This window comes from Tachyglossus aculeatus, chromosome 11 (genome assembly GCF_015852505.1).
Source record: "Tachyglossus aculeatus isolate mTacAcu1 chromosome 11, mTacAcu1.pri, whole genome shotgun sequence".
Classification (NCBI taxonomy): Eukaryota; Metazoa; Chordata; class Mammalia; order Monotremata; family Tachyglossidae; genus Tachyglossus; species Tachyglossus aculeatus.
The window spans coordinates 5,422,196-5,440,497 of NC_052076.1; the positions used below are offsets into that span (position 1 = coordinate 5,422,196).

Consider the following 18,302-nt stretch of genomic DNA (forward strand, 5'->3'; position numbering starts at 1 on the left):
GTGACCTTGGGCAAGCCACTTCTCTGTTCCTCAGTTCCCTCGTCTGTAAAATGGGGATTAAGACTGGGCCCCAAGTGGGACAACCTGATCACCTTGTATCCCCCCCACACTTGGAACAGTGCTTCGCACATAGTAAGCGCTTAACAAACACCACCATTATTATTACAGGGCAAGAGGCCCCTCAGCAGGAGGATGCCCCGATCGGAGCCCCCGGCTAGGCCCAGGCAGGGGGGAAGACCACCCCACAGGACATAAACCCCGAGAACTGGGTGCCGCCGTCCCCTTCCGAGGATCGTTGCTTTCCGGAGCTCGGCCCCCTTTTAGACTGTGAGCCCACTGTTGGGTAGGGACTGTCTCTATGTGATGCCAATTTGTACTTCCCAAGCGCTTAGTACAGTGCTCTGCACATAGTAGGCGCTCAATAAATACGATTGATTGATTGATTGATTGAGTGAGATCCCTGGGCGCAGCCCCCCGTCTCCCTCACCTTCAAAGCTTCCCCGCCTCAGGGTCCTCGGACGCGGAGGGAAATCCTCTCTGCGCATTCACCTTTCAAACTTGTAAAATGGAACCGAACAGGCTGAATTGACGGGCTGTACCTTTGATTAAGGGCAGAGACTCCCCTCCTCTAAGCCCCTGTGACACTCTGGAAATCCCAGGCCCAAGCGTGCGGTAAGAGGGTGCAGGAAGGGAAGAGAGTCCGGATCCGCCACTTGTCTGCAGTCTTCTAGTCTGTGAGCCCATTGTTGGGTAGCGACCGTCTCTAGATGTTGCCAACTTGGACTTCCCAAGCGCTTAGTACAGTACTCTGCGCACAGTAAGCGCTCAATAAATACGATTGAATGAATATGTACCTGTATGTTTGTACATATTAGTCTATTTTATTTGTACATATTTATTCTATTTATTTTATTAATATCTTTTGTTCTCTGTCTCCCCCTTCTAGACTGTGAGCCCACTGTTGGGTAGCGACCGTCTCTAGATGTTGCCAACTTGTACTTCCCAAGCGCTTAGTACACTGCTCTGCACACAGTAAGCGCTCAATAAATCCGATTGAATGAATATGTACCTGTACATATGTTTGTACGTATTAGTCTATTTTATTTGTACATATTTATTCTATTTATTTTATTAATATGTTTTGTTCTCTGTCTCCCCCTTCTAGACTGTGAGCCCACTGTTGGGTAGCGACCATCTCTAGATGTTGCCAACTTGGACTTCCCAAGCGCTTAATACAGTGCTCTGCGCACAGTAAGCGCTCAATAAATCCGATTGAATGAATATGTACCTGTATATATGTTTGTACGTATTAGTCTATTTTATTTGTACATATTTATTCTATTTATTTTATTAATATCTTTTGTTCTCTGTCTCCCCCTTCTAGACTGTGAGCCCACTGTTGGGTAGCGACCATCTCTAGATGTTGCCAACTTGGACTTCCCAAGCGCTTAGTACAGTGCTCTGCGCACAGTAAGCGCTCAATAAATACGATTGAATGAATATGTACCTGTATATATGTTTGCACATATTAGTCTATTTTATTTGTACATAGTTATTCTATTTATTTTATTAATATGTTTTGTTCTCTGTCTCCCCTTTCTAGACTGTGAGCCCACTGTTGGATAGGGACCGTCTCTACATGTTGCCAACTTGGACTTCCCAAGCGCTTAGTACAGTGCTCTGCGCACAGTAAGCGCTCAATAAATCCGATTGAATGAATATGTACCTGTATATATGTTTGTACGTATTAGTCTATTTTATTTGTACATACTTATTGTATTTATTTTATTAATATGTTTTGTTCTCTGTCTCCCCCTTCTAGACTGTGAGCCCACTGTTGGGTAGCGACCATCTCTAGATGTTGCCAACTTGGACTTCCCAAGCGCTTAGTACAGTGCTCTGCGCACAGTAAGCGCTCAATAAATACGATTGAATGAGTATGTACCTGTATATATGTTTGTATGTATTAGTCTATTTTATTTGTACATATTTATTCTATTTATTTTATTAATATGTTTTGTTCTCTGTCTCCCCCTTCTAGACTGTGAGCCCGCTGTTGGGTAGGGACTGTATATGTTGCCAACTTGTACTTCCCAAGCGCTTAGTACAGTGCTCTGCACACAGTGAGCGCTCAATAAATACGATTGAGTGAATGAATGAATACAACTGAATGAATGAATGAATGTCTGCCCCCCGTTTTTCCTCTCCTCCTCCCCATCACCCCCCGCCCCCACCATACCCCCTTCCCCTCCCCACAGCACTTGGATATAATGACTCTATTTTATTTGTACATATTTATTACTGTATTTTATTCATGATGTGTATAGAGCTATAATTCTATTTATTCTGATGGTATTGACACCACTCGACTTGTTTCGTTTCGTTACCTGTCTCCCCCTTCTAGACTGTGAGCCCACTGTTGGGTAGGCACCGTCTTTATATGTTTGCCTATTTGGACTTCCCAAGCGCTTAGTACAGTGCTCTGCAGACATAAGTGCTCAATACGATTGAATGAATGCTGTGTGACCTTGGGCAGGCCCTTAACTTCTCTGTGCCTCAGTTACCTCATCTGCAAAATGAGGATTAAAACTGGGAGCCCGCCGTGGGACAACCTGGCAGCGTGGCTCAGTGGAAAGAGCATGGGCTTTGGAGTCAGAGGTCATGGGTTCAAATCCCGGCTCCGCCAACTGTCAGCTGTGTGACTTTGGGCAAGTCACTTCACTTCCCTGGGCCTCAGTTACCTCATCTGTAAAATGGGGATTAAGACTGTGAGCCCCCCCCGTGGGACACCCTGATCACCTTGTACCCTCCCCAGCGCTTAGAACAGTGCTTTGCACATAGTAAGCGCTTAATAAATGCCAACATTATTATTATTATTTTTACCCCAGCACTTAGGAGTGCTCAGCCCATAGTAAGCACTTAAATACTATAATGATTATTATTGAACCCTTGTATTTCATTCATTCACTCATTCATTCAATCATATTCATTCATTCAATCAATCATATTTATTGAGCGCTTACTGTGTGCAGAGCACTGTACTAAGCACTAGGGAAGTACAAGTTGGCATTGAGCGCTTACTGTGTGCAGAGCACTGTACTATGCGCTTGGGAAGTATTTCCAGCCTGTTGTTGGGTAGGGATGGTCTCTGTTGCCGAACTGTACTTTCCAAGCGCTTAGTACAGTGCTCTGCACGCAGTAAGCGCTCAAATACGATTGAATGACTGACTGACTGAATGAATGAATAACTCCATCAATGACAAGGAAAGAGACAGAGCCCAACTGTTGTACTGGGAGTTTGTCATCTGGGCTATGGGTTTCTACTTGCCCCAGTGGCTCCCTTTCTTCCACCCACCCGCCCGCAATGGCAGGGGCCCGGGGCCCAGTTAGCAGCGTGGCTCAGTGGAAAGAGCCCGGGCTTTGGAGTCTGAGGTCATGGGTTCAAATCCCGGCTCCGCCACTTGTCAGCTGTGTGACTTTGGGCAAGTCACTTCACTTCTCTGGGCCTCAGTTCCCTCATCTGGAAAATGAGGATGAAGACTGTGAGCCCCCCGTGGGACAACCTGATCACCTTGAAACCTCCCTAGCGCTTAGAACAGGGCTTCGCGCATAGTAAGCGCTTAATAAATGCCATCATTATTATGATTCTTCTCTGGGCCTCGGTTACCTCATCTGTAAAATGAGGATGAAGACTGTGAGCCCCCCATGGGACAACCTGATCACCCTGAAACCTCCCTAGTGCTTAGAACAGTGCTTTGCACATAGTAAGTGCTTAATAAATGCTATTATTATTATTATTACTCACTGCTGTTAGAGCAACTGAACCGGGCCAGGAGGCTCTAATACACCTTCACTGCCCTTTTACTCATCCTAGCAGCCCAGACAGACTTCAAGACTGTGAGCCCGCTGTCGGGTAGGGACCGTCTCTATATGTTGCCAACTTGGACTTCCCAAGCGCTTAGTACAGTGCTCTGCACACAGTACACACTCAATAAATACAATTGAATGAATAAGGGTGAGATGGCCTGGTCCCTTCCCCCACCAACACAAGCTATCTGGGGCTACCGAGGGCAAAGGGAGGGGAAACTTTTTGCTTTCGAGGGAGGGAAGTGGAGTCACAATTCCCGGGGGAGACGGTGAGTTTCCCGGGCTGGATGGGAGGTGTGCAGTTCAGGTTGGGACTTACGCGAACCACGTCCCGGGGAGGAGCCAAGTCCTCGCTAGCAGGCCTGCTCTGCCGTCCCGCCACCTCGGGCCCGACTCCCAACCTAGGAAATAAATGGGAGAGGGGAGAGGAGAGCGGGGTGGGGGGGGGACGACGGGTCGGTCAGAGTCTTCACTGGACAGTGCAGCTCGCTGAAAGGCTGTGGTGGTGGTGGGGTCGACGGTTGTTTTCATTTTGTTTATTTTTTTACAGTTAAGATGTGCAATCTTTACACTCCACAAAGGAAAAAAAAAAAAAAAAAAAAGCCGAAAGTGCTTCAGAGAGCCCTGCCAACAAACTAAACATACCAATTCAGGGAACAGAAAAAACAGGACAAGGTTTGATTTCAAAATTTCAATAAAAATGCAAAAGGATGTAATGCAACAGCTGTTCAACTTCCAAATCTAAATAGGCACTGTTTAAAAAAAAAAAAGAGGAGGAGGAGGAGAAGAAGAAGAAGAAGAAGGGGAACGAACACTTCCGTTTTCTCCAGCACAAAATCCAGGACAAACGCTCCGAACTGTAACCGACTAACTCTCAATCCATCCATCAGTGGAACTGGCCCATGCGAGGTAAGCCTACCTCTCGGACTGGGGGAGACTGACTTTCAGGGACGGGGGCGGCGGCTGATCGAACTAAAACCGAACAAGTCGTCTGACAAAACTGTCGAGAAAGCCCAGGTAAAGGAACACGATCTGTTGACTATTCAACGCCTACGGAAAAGAAGAAAAACACCCCGCGCTCGGCATCCCGCTACATCAAACCGCCCCGCTGACCGGAGGGAACGTCTCAGGGCGGTCCGGCGGTCCGTGGGACACCACGGACGCGGCTTTGGGCTTCACGGGGAAAGGAGGGAGGGGAGGGGGGCGGTTGGGACTGAATTAAGAGCCACTGTGGATACGGTACATCTAGCCTAGCTGGATCCGGGTCTGGAACTGCTGCTCACTGATGTCTCCTTAGAACGGCGGCCGTCAACTAAACCATCGTATTTCTCTCCGTCGGAAGCTGAGGGGGGGTCGGGGGAGCCGGCGGGCGGTCAGATCTCCCCGGCTTCGCGCTCTTCCGAGCTCCTCCTGTCTTCCGACCGGCCGTTGGCGCTCTCGTAGGAGCGCTTCTTGTCTCTGCGCTCTCGGTCGCGGGGTGACCTCTCTCTTGAACTCCGGTCCTTGTCGCGGGAGGTTATGTCTGGCTCTCTCAGGGACCGGTCTTTCTCTCCGCATCTTTCTTTGGAGGACCTGGAAAGACAGCACTGCTCTCACAGGCTGCCCCGGGAGCCGGATTTGGGGGTCGGGATTTCCACGGGGCCACCGGGGCCACGGGAAACCCCGCAGAAGTTGGCCGGGACGGCCCCGCCGGGCAGCCGGCCGAAGCGGCGTGGCCTAGCGGAAACAGCGCGGGCCTGGGAATCGGAGGACCTGGGTTCCGGTCCCGGCTCCGCCACCGGTCTGCTGGGTGACCTCGGGCAACTTACTTCACTTCTCTGGGCCTCGGTGACCTCAACCACAAAAGGAAGATTCAATACCTGCTCTCCCTCCTATTTGGACTTGGGAGCCCCAAGTGCGCATCCTGTACCCACTCTAGTGCTTGGCACATAGCAAGTGCTTAACAAATACCACAACTGTTATTACTATTATTACCTTCTAGACTGTGAGCCCACTGTTGGGTAGGAATAGCTCTATATGTTGCCAACTTGTACTTCCCAAGCGCTTAGTACAGTGCTCTGCACACAGTAAGCACTTAATAAATATGAATGAATGAATTAATAAGCTCTAAGAGTCCCAAAGGGATTAGACATCGAGCCAACGGCAGCCAACCTCCAGTCCAGCAAAAGGACCGGATTAGAAAAGCAGCGTGGCTCAGTGGAAAGAGCCCGGGCTTTGGAGTCAGAGGTCATGGGTTCAAATCCCAGCTCTGCCAGTTGTCAGCTGTGTGGCTCTGGGCAAGTCACTTCACTTCTCTGTGCCTCAGTTCCCTCCTCTGTAAAATGGGGATTAAGACTGCGAGCCCCCTGTGGGACAACCTGATCATCCTGTAACCTCCCCAGCGCTTAGAACAGTGCTTTGCACATAGTAAGCGCTTAATAAATGCCAGCGTTATTATTATTATTATTCCCTGGTCACTCAGATGGATGCTAATGGACCCCATCACACTCTTGAGAGTCTCCCTCCCGATCGGAACAGGAGTTCGGGCACCATCTGGAGAGGGGTCACGGTCGTTTCAGACACGACCTAGTTAGAGGAGGACGAAGAGAAAGAGGAGGAGGAGAGAGAAAACCGTCCCTTGCTAACGTGAGGCAACGTCACAACGGGCCCACTACCTCTGGAACTTGTGCAGAAATGGCCAGGACGGCCCGATGCCAAGGAAAAAGCTGCCGCCCTGTGAGGGCTGGGCACAGGGCCGGGCACCTCATCCCTTCAGGCCCCAGCGGTACCTTCGTTTGGAGCGTTCTCTGCTCCGGTCCCTGGAACTGTGGCGGCTTCTCTGGTGGCTGCGGCTACGGCTGCGGCTGCTGGAGCGAGATCTGTGGCGATGGCGTTTCTCCCGGGATTTGGAACGAGTCCTTCTCTTCCGTTCCCGGGAGGCAGAGCGAGACCGGTGCCGGCGGCGCTCCCGGGACCTAGATCTAGGCCCAAGCGAGATGGCGGTAAGGGCCTGAGCAGTCCCGTTTGAGGGAGTCGGGGAGGGGGCGGGGGGAGCTTGGGGAGCATCTGGGAACCCCCGTTATGCCAAACCAGCCGAAAATTAGCCCCGGTCCACCCTGCGGCAGGGCACCTGTGGGAAAAGAGCTGCTTTGGAGAGTATTTGCTTCCCCTGCCATGAGCAGGCATGGAGGAAATATAGCCCCCAGTCCCATGTTCATGTCAAGCTAATGATTCTGGAGCTGCAGTGTCCTAGCTAACCCCGCCTCCAAGACAGATGGAGATGGACAGAGAGCACCTCAGGCCATGCCCCCCACCTAGGTGGGTCTCCTCAGACACCAGACGGCCTGGCGGCAGAGGGCTAGAGCCGAACGGAGGCCGGGGCAACCTGGCGATGCATCTAGGATGGCGAGCTCATGCCCCCAAATCACCCCTGGGTGGGTTGCAACTGCCAGCCTGGGATACCCTGGCGTGTTCCACTTGGCAAATCTCCACCCCTTCTTCCCCGCTGGACTGGCAAAGGAAGCAGTGAGGAGCCATGCCCCTGAGAACCCAGAGGGCGGGGATTTGGAGGGGGGAAGACTTGGCTGTTGGTGGAAGCATCATCATCATCATCAATCGTATTTATTGAGCACTTACTATGTGCAGAGCACTGTACTAAGCGCTTGGGAAGTACAAATTGGCAACATATAGAGACGGTCCCTACCCAACAGTGGGCTCACAGTCTAAAAGGGGGAGACAGAGAACAAAACCAAACATACTAACAAAATAAAACAGAATAGATATGTAGAAATAAATTAAATAAATAAATATAGAGAGTAAAAAAATATGTACAAGCATATATACAATGCTGAAGCAATCAGCATTTGGGCACCCTTCTGTCTCCTCCCTTTGCCCTCCCAACCCCACAGCCCCAGGAGCGAGCCATCGGCCCCTGCAATCAGAAGGAGATGATCGCAAAACAAAACCCCAAAACATAGTCGCCACCGACACTCCTATTGCGGACTCCAAAAATCAAAGGTATCCGTCATCAGCCAGGCCCGGATCGGAGTCAAACGCCTGACACTCGGCAATGAAAACGTCCCTGGCAAGCTCAGGCACACAAAGCAGAAGCTGAGATCGGGTGTCTCTAATCAGGCCACATCCTCTAGACTGCAAGCTCACCGTGGGCAAGGAACACGTCTACCAACTCTGTTATGGTGGACTCTCCCAAGCACCTTGTACAGTGCTCTGCACACATCAAATGCTCGATAAATACCACTGATCGATCCTCCAGAGCAGAGGCGCATTCTACACCTGGAGAAAGACTTGCAGCTCAACAAGTGGGATCGGGAAAGGACTCCATGGGAGTTCGCTGGGGGGCAGGAATGTGTCTGTTTGTTGTCATACTGTACTCTCCCAAGCGCTTAGTACAATGCTTTGCCCACAGTAAGCACTCAATAAATACGACGGAATGAAAAGGATCTGTCCCCAAATGCCCTGGGACCATTTTGCTCTCTGATCATGCAACCAGACAATCAATAGATGGTATTTCCTGAGTGCTGAGTGTTTAGGAAGGGACAAAAGAGTTGGTCAGAGACCACTTCCCATCTCTTGCCATTCCCGTGCTACAGCTGTCCACCTCTGCTCCCCGGGGTGGAAAACTGGCAGAGGATCTGAGGGACTAAGGCTGGAAGATCCGGGGGGGAATTGGGGGTTTGGGCTGTGGTCCTGAGAGATCAGAAGTGCTCAGAGGTTCACCCTGATGGACTGTCCCACAGAGTTGCTTAACAGCCTTGCTTCAAGGGAAGCAGCGTGGCCTAGGGGATAGAGCCCGGGCCTGGGAATCAGAAGGATCTGGGTTCTAATCCTGGCTCTGCCACTTATCTGTCGTGTGACCTTGGGCGAGTGAAGTCACTTCTCTGGACCGAAGTTCCCTCGTCTGTAAAACGGGGGTTGGACTGTGAGCCCCATGTGGGATGTGGGACTGCGTCCAGACTGATTAGCTTGGTAGCTACCCCAGCGCTTAGAACAGTGCCTGGCACGTAGTAAAGTGCTTAAATGCCATAAAAAACCAAAACCCAATTGCCAGGCAAGGAGAGGTGGTTAGTTGCCTTTCTAGTCCGAGCATTCCTATACACACACACTGCATGTGACTAAACACCATTAAGGCATCTGGCAAAAGAGAACACAAATAACATACCTTTTGGGATTCTTGCTATGTGATCGGGACCTGCAAGGAGAACAGCTGTCAATCGATCGTATTTACTGAGCGCTCGCTGTGTGCCGGGTACTGTACTGAGCGCTTGGGAGAGCACAACACGATAACAGACACATTCCCTGCCCACAACTAGCGTAACAGTCTACGGTCCTTAGGCCACGATGGCACATGCAAAATAAACCAGGCAAATCTGCGGTTGCAATTACTATTTTCCTGGATTTTCTAAGGGAACAGGTAAGAGAGACAACGGTCCTCTGGAGAACCCTGGCTATTTTGACCCGGAATACCACTGGCACGGTTTATCGTTTCAGTCTGAAACTCCACTCTCCTTTACCGGATACGATTGATTGAATGAACGGATGGATAAAGATGGCATTTGCTAAGCGCTTACTATGTGCCAAGCACTAAGTACTGGGGGGGACGGGGATACTACGTGATCAGGCTGTCCCACGTGGGGCTCACAGTCTTCATCCCCATTTTCCAGATGAGGTAACTGAGGCTCAGAGAAGTGAAGTGACTTGCCCAAGGTCACACAGCAGACACGCGGGGGAGCCGGGATTAGAACCCACGACCTCTGGCTCCCCAGCCCGGGCTCTTTCCACTGAGCCACGCTGCTTCTCATCCAGGATATGGATGGAACCCGGCTGCCCTCACCGTGGCCTGCTTTACTCACACCTTCTCAAAATGTAGAGGCGAGAACACGACCCGTGCAAAAGAAAAGCCAGTCCCAGAGCACTGTCAACGACAGAGCCCCAAAATCAGATGTATGTCGGGGGGTGGAGGTGATGCCATTTGATGCAGGGGGCACACAGAGCGTGAGGAGAGGTAGGATAACAATAGCAACGATGGCGTTTGTTAAGCGCTTACTATGTGCCAAGCACTGTTCTAAGCGCCGGGGGGGATACAAGCTGATCAGGTTGTCCCACGGGGGGCTAACAGTCTTCACCCCCATTTTACAGATGAGGGACCTGAGGCACGGAGAAGTTAAGTGACTTGCCCAAGCCCACACAGCTGACAGTTGGCAGAGCCGGGATTTGAACCCATGACCTCTGACTCCCAAGCCCGTGCTCTTTCCAAACCCAGGGAGAGGTGACCCACATCCAGTCCATCCCCTCAGAACATTCCTTCACAACCCACGCCGGTCCCACAGAGACATCCTCCGGACCCCCAGGGACCGATCCCCGCAACTCACTTAGTACAGTGCCAAGCGCTTAGTACAGTGCTAAGCGCTTAGTACGGTGCTCTGCACACAGTAAGCGCTCAATAAATACGATTGATTGATGACTGATGACGTATTTTTCTCCCCCTCCTTCAGCCGACACCAAACTCCCACCCTGCTTTTTTTTTTTTAACAGCATTTACTAAGCACTTACTATGTGCAAAGCACTGTTCTAAGCGCTGGTGCACAGAATTTTTAAGAAGACACTATCCTAAGTGATACATTTCCCATCCCTACCAAGCAGCTCTTCTCAGTGAGCCCCTCATAAGGGGCTCGGAGAGCCTGTCCGCCCTCCGCTCTCCAGAAAAGCGGGGGATTAAGATGGATGACGCCCCATCACCCCCGGGCCACTCCATCGTGCTTTGGAGATGTGGTGGGTTTAAATTTTAAATAAAGGCCCTTGTGGCTTGTGCCGTCCCCTTGAAATCCCTCGAAAAGGGATACTGAGGTTCCAATGAAGAAGACGGAGTAAGAACGAACCTTCTCAATTTCTCCCTTTCTTCCCGCTCCCTTTCCTCACGGCGCTTCAGGCGTTCCTGGTTTCGTTTCTCCTGTTTCTCGGCCACGACTCTCTAAAAGAACAAAAAGAAAAACAAGACCCCCATGCGCCCCCAAACCACTTTTATTCAAGCGCCGCATAATATAGAGCTCTGGGAACAAAATCCCATCGCTAACCCGCTCTGCAGTGCCATGACACCACACTGTTGGGTAGGGCCCGTCTCTATATGTTGCCACCTTGGACTTCCCAAGCGCTTAGTACAGTGCTCTGCACACAGTAAGTGCTCAATAAATACGACTGATTAACGCACATTACCACTCTCTGCAAAATCACTCTGGTAGAGGCCCCAGTAAATACACATGGTAACTGCCTTGGGAACATGGAACTGCCAGACTGGGTCACGTGAAGACTTTATCCCGCCCACATCATCATCAATCGTATTTATTGAGCGCTTACTGTGTGCAGAGCACTGTACTAAGCGCCCACATCTAATCAGAAGGCCATTTCCGCCCGCTTCCTGATCTTTTACGTTCCATCCTTTCCTCCACAAGGCAGCTAGGATCACCTGATTCCAGCCCCCCGACCTCGGAAGATCATGGCTCCCAACTGATGCTCATACCAAGACTGAACCCCAGACTCCAAGGCTCCGGCCGTTGGTTCCCAGACAGCCCCCATCCTCCTCCTCACTCTGACTTACTCGCCGTCTCCCACGCTCATATTTCTTTATCTAGTTGCAACCTGCCTTGGGCGGGGGCCTGGGACGCCATCCCCACTTCGGCCCAATGCTTTCTTCTCAGTCCAGCCTCCCTAGAGCATCTCGACAGTTACGGACACATCCCATTTCGTCTGGACCTTCCCCTTGTTTGCATTCTCCTGCTTCTGCTCTAGGCTTTTTGTGTCTATTTAGAAGTTAACGTATTTGTCTGGCCTCCCCGTGAAAGGGCAGGATCCAGTCTTGTTATCTCTTGGGAATTGCCCATGGTGCCTGGTTGGGCGACTGGCCGCTGCATGGCCGAGCCCGCCCGGAACACAAGCTTCGCTCTTTCCCAGGGCGGCGTCTCTTCCAAAAGGCAACGCTGCCTCTCTGGGCACAGTGCTATCCTTTGTGTTGGTGGGTTACTCTTTGTTCCTCATTTCTATCCCACAGTTCTCATTTCAGAGGGCAGCGTGGGTTACCGCGTGGGACACTAGGCTACAGAAGGTGAAGTGGCCGTTCACGGTGAGCGTGAATGTGACAGGTGCAGGAAGCACCGCTCACATCTGCCCGGGCGGGCCATTCAGATAATAATAATGATGATGAAGGCATTTGTTAAGTGCTTACTACGTGCAAAGCACTGTTCTAAGTGCTGGGGAGGTTCCAAGGTGATCAGGTTGTCCCACGGGGGCTCACAGTTTTAATCCCCATTTTACAGATGAGGTAACTGAGGCACGGTTAAGTGATGTCTCCTGTGAGTTATGACTGGGACGGGGAGAAGCCCGCAGGGCAAGTAAAGCAACGTACCTTGAGCTCTTCAAGCTTTTCTCTGATTTCGATGAAGCCCAGGTGCAGCTTCCCTCCGAAGTGATCGGCGAGCCGCCTGTCGTTATCGTGTAGACCCAGATAGGCAGAGCACACTTCACACACCCTGAGCTTCTGCTGCTGGAAGCTGGAAGCGGGCATGGAATTCCGGTACACTTCCTGAAAGGGGAGAGGGTTGGCGGACTCACCTCTTGGGTACAATGACAGGGGAGTGTCCGATCAACAGTCGGGGCGGCTCAAAACAATCAGAAGTCAAGTTCTCTTGTCCTGGGTCCGTCCCCCTGACCTTCCTATAGAACTCACTCGAGTCGGCCTCACTGCAGTGATTCCAAAAAAATAAGGCTACGGGTGGGGGGCGGATCTGGCCCAGTTCCAGAACAAAAGTTATTCCTAGGTTGCCCGGTGCCCGGGAGGCCCGCCCGTGTGTGCAACACGCATATGCAACATGTGTGCCTGGCCACCTTGGTCCTCAGAACCAAGGAAGCAGCCGGGGGGCGGAACGGGGGCTGGCATGTCTGGGAAAGGAGGAGGAGTTTCGGCTTGCTGGCCAAATATCTGCCCATATCCTCCTCCTCAGGAGAGGGGACTGCCTTGCCCAGAGTTGGTGGAAGGAGGCTGGGGCGGGGGAAAAGGAGGAGAAAGCTTGAGAGGTCCAGAGAATTTTCCATGGGCCTCATTCGGGCACCTGTCTGGTGCAACCCCAAGGGTTGGCTGCAGAAGCATCTCAATGCCCGCTGGAATAGATCCTGCCCGGTCAGCGTTAATGCCATGACAAACCAAGCTGTGGCAACAGGGCAGCCTGCTGCGTTGGCTTCATTCGTCCAAGAGGACAGGCTGATTAGGCACTCTAATGAGTTGGAGGAACTTGGGGCAACTTTCATCAAACAGTACGTAAACCGGGGACCCTCCCCCCTCGCTCCCAAATTGCGTCAAACACCCTTCAAAGTAAATTAGTTCTTTCTGGACTGGTCTCTTGGTCGAGATCTGGGCTGAATGCAAAATCCAAGTGCCAGGAAGACTCAAGTATCCACCCTGTCCTCCTCACCCCACACCGGCTCTTTAGAAACCTCTGGGCTGGTGGGGGAGGTTTCAGCAAGTGGGACGGCAGTTTGGTGACTTCTCTGCATTAGCCAACTGTTGGCTCCCTCTGGGGCACAGGGACCTTTCCGGTTGAATCTGGCCCCGTAGGGAAAACTCTGGTCCTCTCTACCCAACCCCTCAAGGCCCTCGGATGGGGCGGCTGTTCAGTCTCGCCTCATTCCCTTCCCATTACCTCTGCCTCTCTCTTCTTGGCCCGGGCTTTCTCCACCTCATCCATCACTTTCTGAGACTCTTCCACGTTTCCTTCGGCTCCCAGTTGTTCTACTTTGGCAAGTAACTTACCAATTTCCTCATTCAGTTCGTGGACCCGTTCGGCCTCGGGAGAAAAGGAAAGAGAAGAGCCATTCACTGCCTCTACTTTCATCACCGGCTTTAACCCAAAAGTAGGCTGAAAGGGGGGCAAAAATGCTATCATGGCAACCACCACCGCGTGGGAAAATCCTTGCTAGAAAGTGAATGGGCATCCAGGAAAGATCCTGGAAGGTGTGAAATAGTCCTCAGAGCCAATGGCGTGTTCCCAAAGCAAGAGCATTTTGACACTACCCTGCTCTTAATAATAATAGTATTTGTTAAGTGCTTACTACAATCCTCACCACAAATTCTATCCTTTAAAATTTACAACTGTACGTGCCACCTCCTTCCGCCAAATATCGGCCCCCAAAATCCCTTCCTCGCCCCGAGATACACCCCTGAATAGGCATTTCCCCTTTGGCATCTCTCCTGGGGATCTTTAGCCAGTCCACTCTGTGCCAACCAGCCAACTCTGGGAAGCTCCTACTTCCAATCCCTGCCCCGCCAGAGAAACCTCTCTCCCTGCAGGTCACCGGCCTGCTCTTCTCTTTCACGATGCCAACTCTTCTCCAGACCCAGGACCCAGCCATTCTTGGAACCCTGCTGGCTAGCCCGCTCTCCAGTCGCTCCTCCTGGGAAGGTCCAAAGATTGAAAAATCCCAAAGCCGGGGACAACGCGCTTTGGTTTTCCGGCAAGTGACGGCAGGAGGAGAATGCCTGAAGCGCTTACTTTGGCCGCCACTTCAGCACTGATCTCTTCTTGTGTTTCCGCTAATCGTTTCTTGGCCACCTCTGTCCGCCTGTCACAGTCTGCAATGAACGACTGCAAGTGATCCATCGCCTACGACGTCAAATCAGAAGACAATATTATTGCTAGAAAACAATGCGGTACTTTACCTACGAAATCCATCCATCAGTGGTATTTACTGAGCATTATGGTGTGCAGAGCATTGTCCTAAGAGCTTGGGAGAGTACAATGTAACCCAGTGGGGAGACGCGTTCCCTGCCCACAACAAGCTTACAGTCTAGAGGGGGAGATGGACATCAATGTAAATAAATCATTTATAGATCTCTATGTAAGTGTTGTGCAGCTGGGGTGAATACCAAACGCCCAAAGGTAACGGATCCAAGAGCACTGACAAATAAAAAGGGCACCTTAAAAAAAAAAACGACCTAAAAATATACGGGGCGGGGCCAAATTATTTAAGAACTCTTCAAGGTGACCATCAGGAATATGACGTTTTACATACGCTCGATTCTCTGCTAGTGTCGGGGAGTGGGGTGGTCACACACGTTAAGGAAAACTCACGCCCCTGAGCACGTGAGCGTTGCGTCCTATCCAGACACACATGTGCAGCTGGACTCAAGCAGAACATTCCTCAATTTTGGGTTCTAGCCAAAATATGTTGGGAAAACACTGGCTCTGGAAGAACCGAAGGTGTGTAAAACCTTAATGGAGTATGGGTTAATGGAAATGATTTCCCAGTCCAACAGACGTGAATTTCCCCTAAAAGTGACTGGCTAATTGGGAGCACAATCGTTGTCAAGTGGAAAGTGAATTGGAATTTCAGCCCCAGGAGTACAAGTTTCTGAAAGAGATGGGTTGGGGGGGGCAATTAGAAACATAATAACCTTTACATGACCCTTTCTTCCACCAACTGGAAAGTAATTGAGACCATTCAGATAAAAGCTGAGTTCTGATCTCCTGCGGTTACAGCAATTTCCAATGGAATCAAAAATTGCTTTTTTCATGTCTTCTAAAACTCAAAGGCCCGGGTTTTTACAGTACAGTTAAAGGCCCTTTAAAAGAGAGTTTCTTCCACCACAGTCAGATATACCATCAGAATAGCGTGGTGCAACTCGCTGCCAGAATGGGCCCCCCTATTTTTCGGCCAAAAACAACGCCTCCGGGCGTCACTAAGAGACCTCGAGATCCACCCAAGCTGCCCTGAAATCTGGTTTCTGTGGCCTCGACAACTGAAGGCCAGCCAAAAGAAATCTACTACACGTTTTCCAGGAAAAAGAATCAAATGGAAAGGAATATAACATACATCAAGTTCAAAGAAAAAGTCCTGTTCTTTGGATGCAATTTCGTAGTCTGCTCTCAGAGCCAGGTCATGAACCTTCAGGCATTCTCCAAGGTCCATCCTCTGAAAAACAACAACAGCAAAAGAGATCCAACAGATGGCATTGAAACATTTAAAACAGATTTCAATTTGTAATTAACTACGGCGCACTCCTTTCCCAATACTAAACTTTATTCAATTTGTCCTGAAATTCTCTAGAGGCACAACCCAGCCCTGACAGACCCAAGTTAAATTTCAGAACTAGGGGGAAGTTCTTGAAGTGTCCCAACTATGAGGTCCCTTCCCGCCCCAGGTTTCCAACATTTAATACGAGAAAGTGAAGAAGAGGCAGGTTCTGGGGTCTAGCTATCACACCGAGACAGCCAGTGGCCCTGGTAATTCCACATGAAAAGAGAAGCTAAAGCCTGCTGGTGTTTACTGAGCAGCCATTTTAGCGAGAGGGCAGGATCGGGACCGTCAGGTTTTAAAGCTTTGGGGGGAACGTTGTTTCAACAACGGTAATTACTTCCTCGTTGTCAAGGTTTTCACTGGTGCCCAAGCCTACTGCTGCGGGAAGCCCTTCGACGATTATTAGTTTATTTGTCTAGTTCTGTCCAACTGGCTTTGTGGCAAAGACAGATGGAGGAACCCATTTCTCCTCAGAGAGGAAGGAGAGTGAGAAAGCAGAATCAGCGCGTGGAAAATTACCAACAGGATGTACTGGTAGAGCAGCCTACAGCCTCTCGTGACAACATTTGTTAGAGTCAACTGGGTCGGCAAAAGTAATTCACCACAGGATCTGAAGATGCTGTTGTGCCTGCAAAAATATTCTAGCTGCTGAATACAGCTGGCTAGGCCTGAACTAGATTAAGAGCCCTGGACCGTGTCATTTCTGAATGCGCTTCCTCCAGAGAGCTTTTTTTCAATTAACCCCAATCATTTTCCAACCATCGGTTCAATCCACATTTTCCTTGCTCTTATACTTACTGCTTTCACACACATATCGATGATAGATTTGTCTGTCTTGCCTCACCTCCTGGACAGTAAACTCCTTAAGGACGGAGTCCTTTCTCAGCCCTTTTCAGGGTATCCCCAGTATAGTGTGATGCACTCTGTGGTTGCTTAATAAACACTGTCTCGCAGAAACAATAATTATGATACTTGCTAAGTATCAAGCACTTTTCTAAATGCTGGGGTAGATAGAAGTTAATCAGGTTGGGCATAGCCCCTGCCCCACATGGGGCTCACAGTCTAGTAATAATAATAATAATAGTATGTTAAGCGCTATGTGCCAAGCACTGTTCTAAGAGCTGGGGGAGATACAAGGTGATCAGGTTGTCCCATGTGGGGCTCACCGTCTTAATCCCCATTTTACAGATGGGGTAACTGAAGCACGGAGAGGTTAAGTGACTTGTCCAAAGTCCCTTGGCAGATACGCGGCAGAGCCAGGATTAGAACCCAGGTCCTCCCTCTCCCAGGCCCAGACTCTTTCCGAGGAAATGCCGACGGACTATCGTACTTGGCCAACTTCAGTGCCAAGAGCTCTTGAGGCCCCCTAATTTTCTCTCTCTCTCTCTCTCGAAAATGCAAGAACTTGGCAACTTGGATAGGATGAGGTCCTCCTCCTCTCCCCTCCCTCCTGCAACCTTGGCCTCTATTAAGGTGGGAACCATAAAGGAGTAACTCTTAACGGGCCCTCTGTTTTCAAAGCTAAATTGGAAGGCTGGGGGGGTGGGGAGGCTGGGGGATTAGTCTGCTCTTTTCTGAGCATTTTGCAGCTGTTGCCTCGGCCAAAATCGACAATGAAACAATGGCAAGAGAAGGGGAAGCTCTGAATACGGGCCTTCGCGAGTTACTCCTGGGGCAAATTATTTCCTCTAGTGTATTCACTAAGAAGAAAGCCTTTAAATTGGTGAACTTTTACCCTGACGGTGACCCATACTGCTCTTACACAGAACACTAAAACATCAGTGTGTGGTCAAAAGCCCTGTAGATGAGAGTACATCTGCATTTTTCAGTTTTAAGCAATTACAGAAAATGGAGGCAAATAATCAATCATTGGTATTCACTGAGTGCTTACTGGGTGCAGGACTCTGTACTCGGGAGAGCACAATACAACAGTTGATAGACATGTTTTTAGTGAAAATCGCTTTAAAAAAAAACAACCCAGTAAATCCACACATTACGCAAATCCTCCACGATGGCGTGCAAGAAAGGCAGTTATTCCTAATGCTCAACATTCCTCAGTGATTTGTCCAAACCCAGCAAGACATACTGTCCGCTGAAAACATAGTTACGAAGGTTAGTTATGGTACAGGGAACTCTTTAAGGCAACTGTGATATTAAAATCTCCTTGCATCGTGGGGAAAATGCTGCTCTAGCAACCACTGTTTCAGTGAGAATGGACAGGTTAGGGTGTAGCTAGTCCGAGACCACCACGGCTGACATTTTTGGATACAGATCCCCAATTTCTCCTGCTCACCAGAAGAAGAAATCGTTTGCACAAATTAACGCTACCAGCCTCCTTCACGACACGCTCTTTGTGGCTGAGTCAGAAAGGCAAT

At 50.1% G+C, this 18,302-nt stretch overlaps 1 protein-coding gene across 4 annotated transcripts in view; it reads right to left on the reverse strand.

Moving 5' to 3' along the window:
- Positions 1-4,376: 4,376 nt before the first annotated feature.
- Positions 4,377-18,302, reverse strand: part of LOC119934066 (putative RNA-binding protein Luc7-like 2) — a 41,781-nt gene continuing 27,855 nt past the window's right edge. For 3 of the 4 annotated variants that reach the window (XM_038753445.1, XM_038753444.1, XM_038753448.1), the window contains 8 exons: positions 15,724-15,822; positions 14,403-14,513; positions 13,554-13,697; positions 12,263-12,439; positions 10,743-10,834; positions 9,026-9,055; positions 6,636-6,827; positions 4,377-5,439 (listed from right to left, as the gene is read on the reverse strand). In XM_038753445.1, the coding sequence (XP_038609373.1) occupies positions 5,241-5,439; positions 6,636-6,827; positions 9,026-9,055; positions 10,743-10,834; positions 12,263-12,439; positions 13,554-13,697; positions 14,403-14,513; positions 15,724-15,822 (1,044 nt within the window). In that variant the 3' untranslated portion in view covers positions 4,377-5,240. The remainder of the gene's footprint in view (positions 5,440-6,635; positions 6,828-9,025; positions 9,056-10,742; positions 10,835-12,262; positions 12,440-13,553; positions 13,698-14,402; positions 14,514-15,723; positions 15,823-18,302) is intronic. The other variant, XM_038753447.1, reaches the window with a different exon arrangement.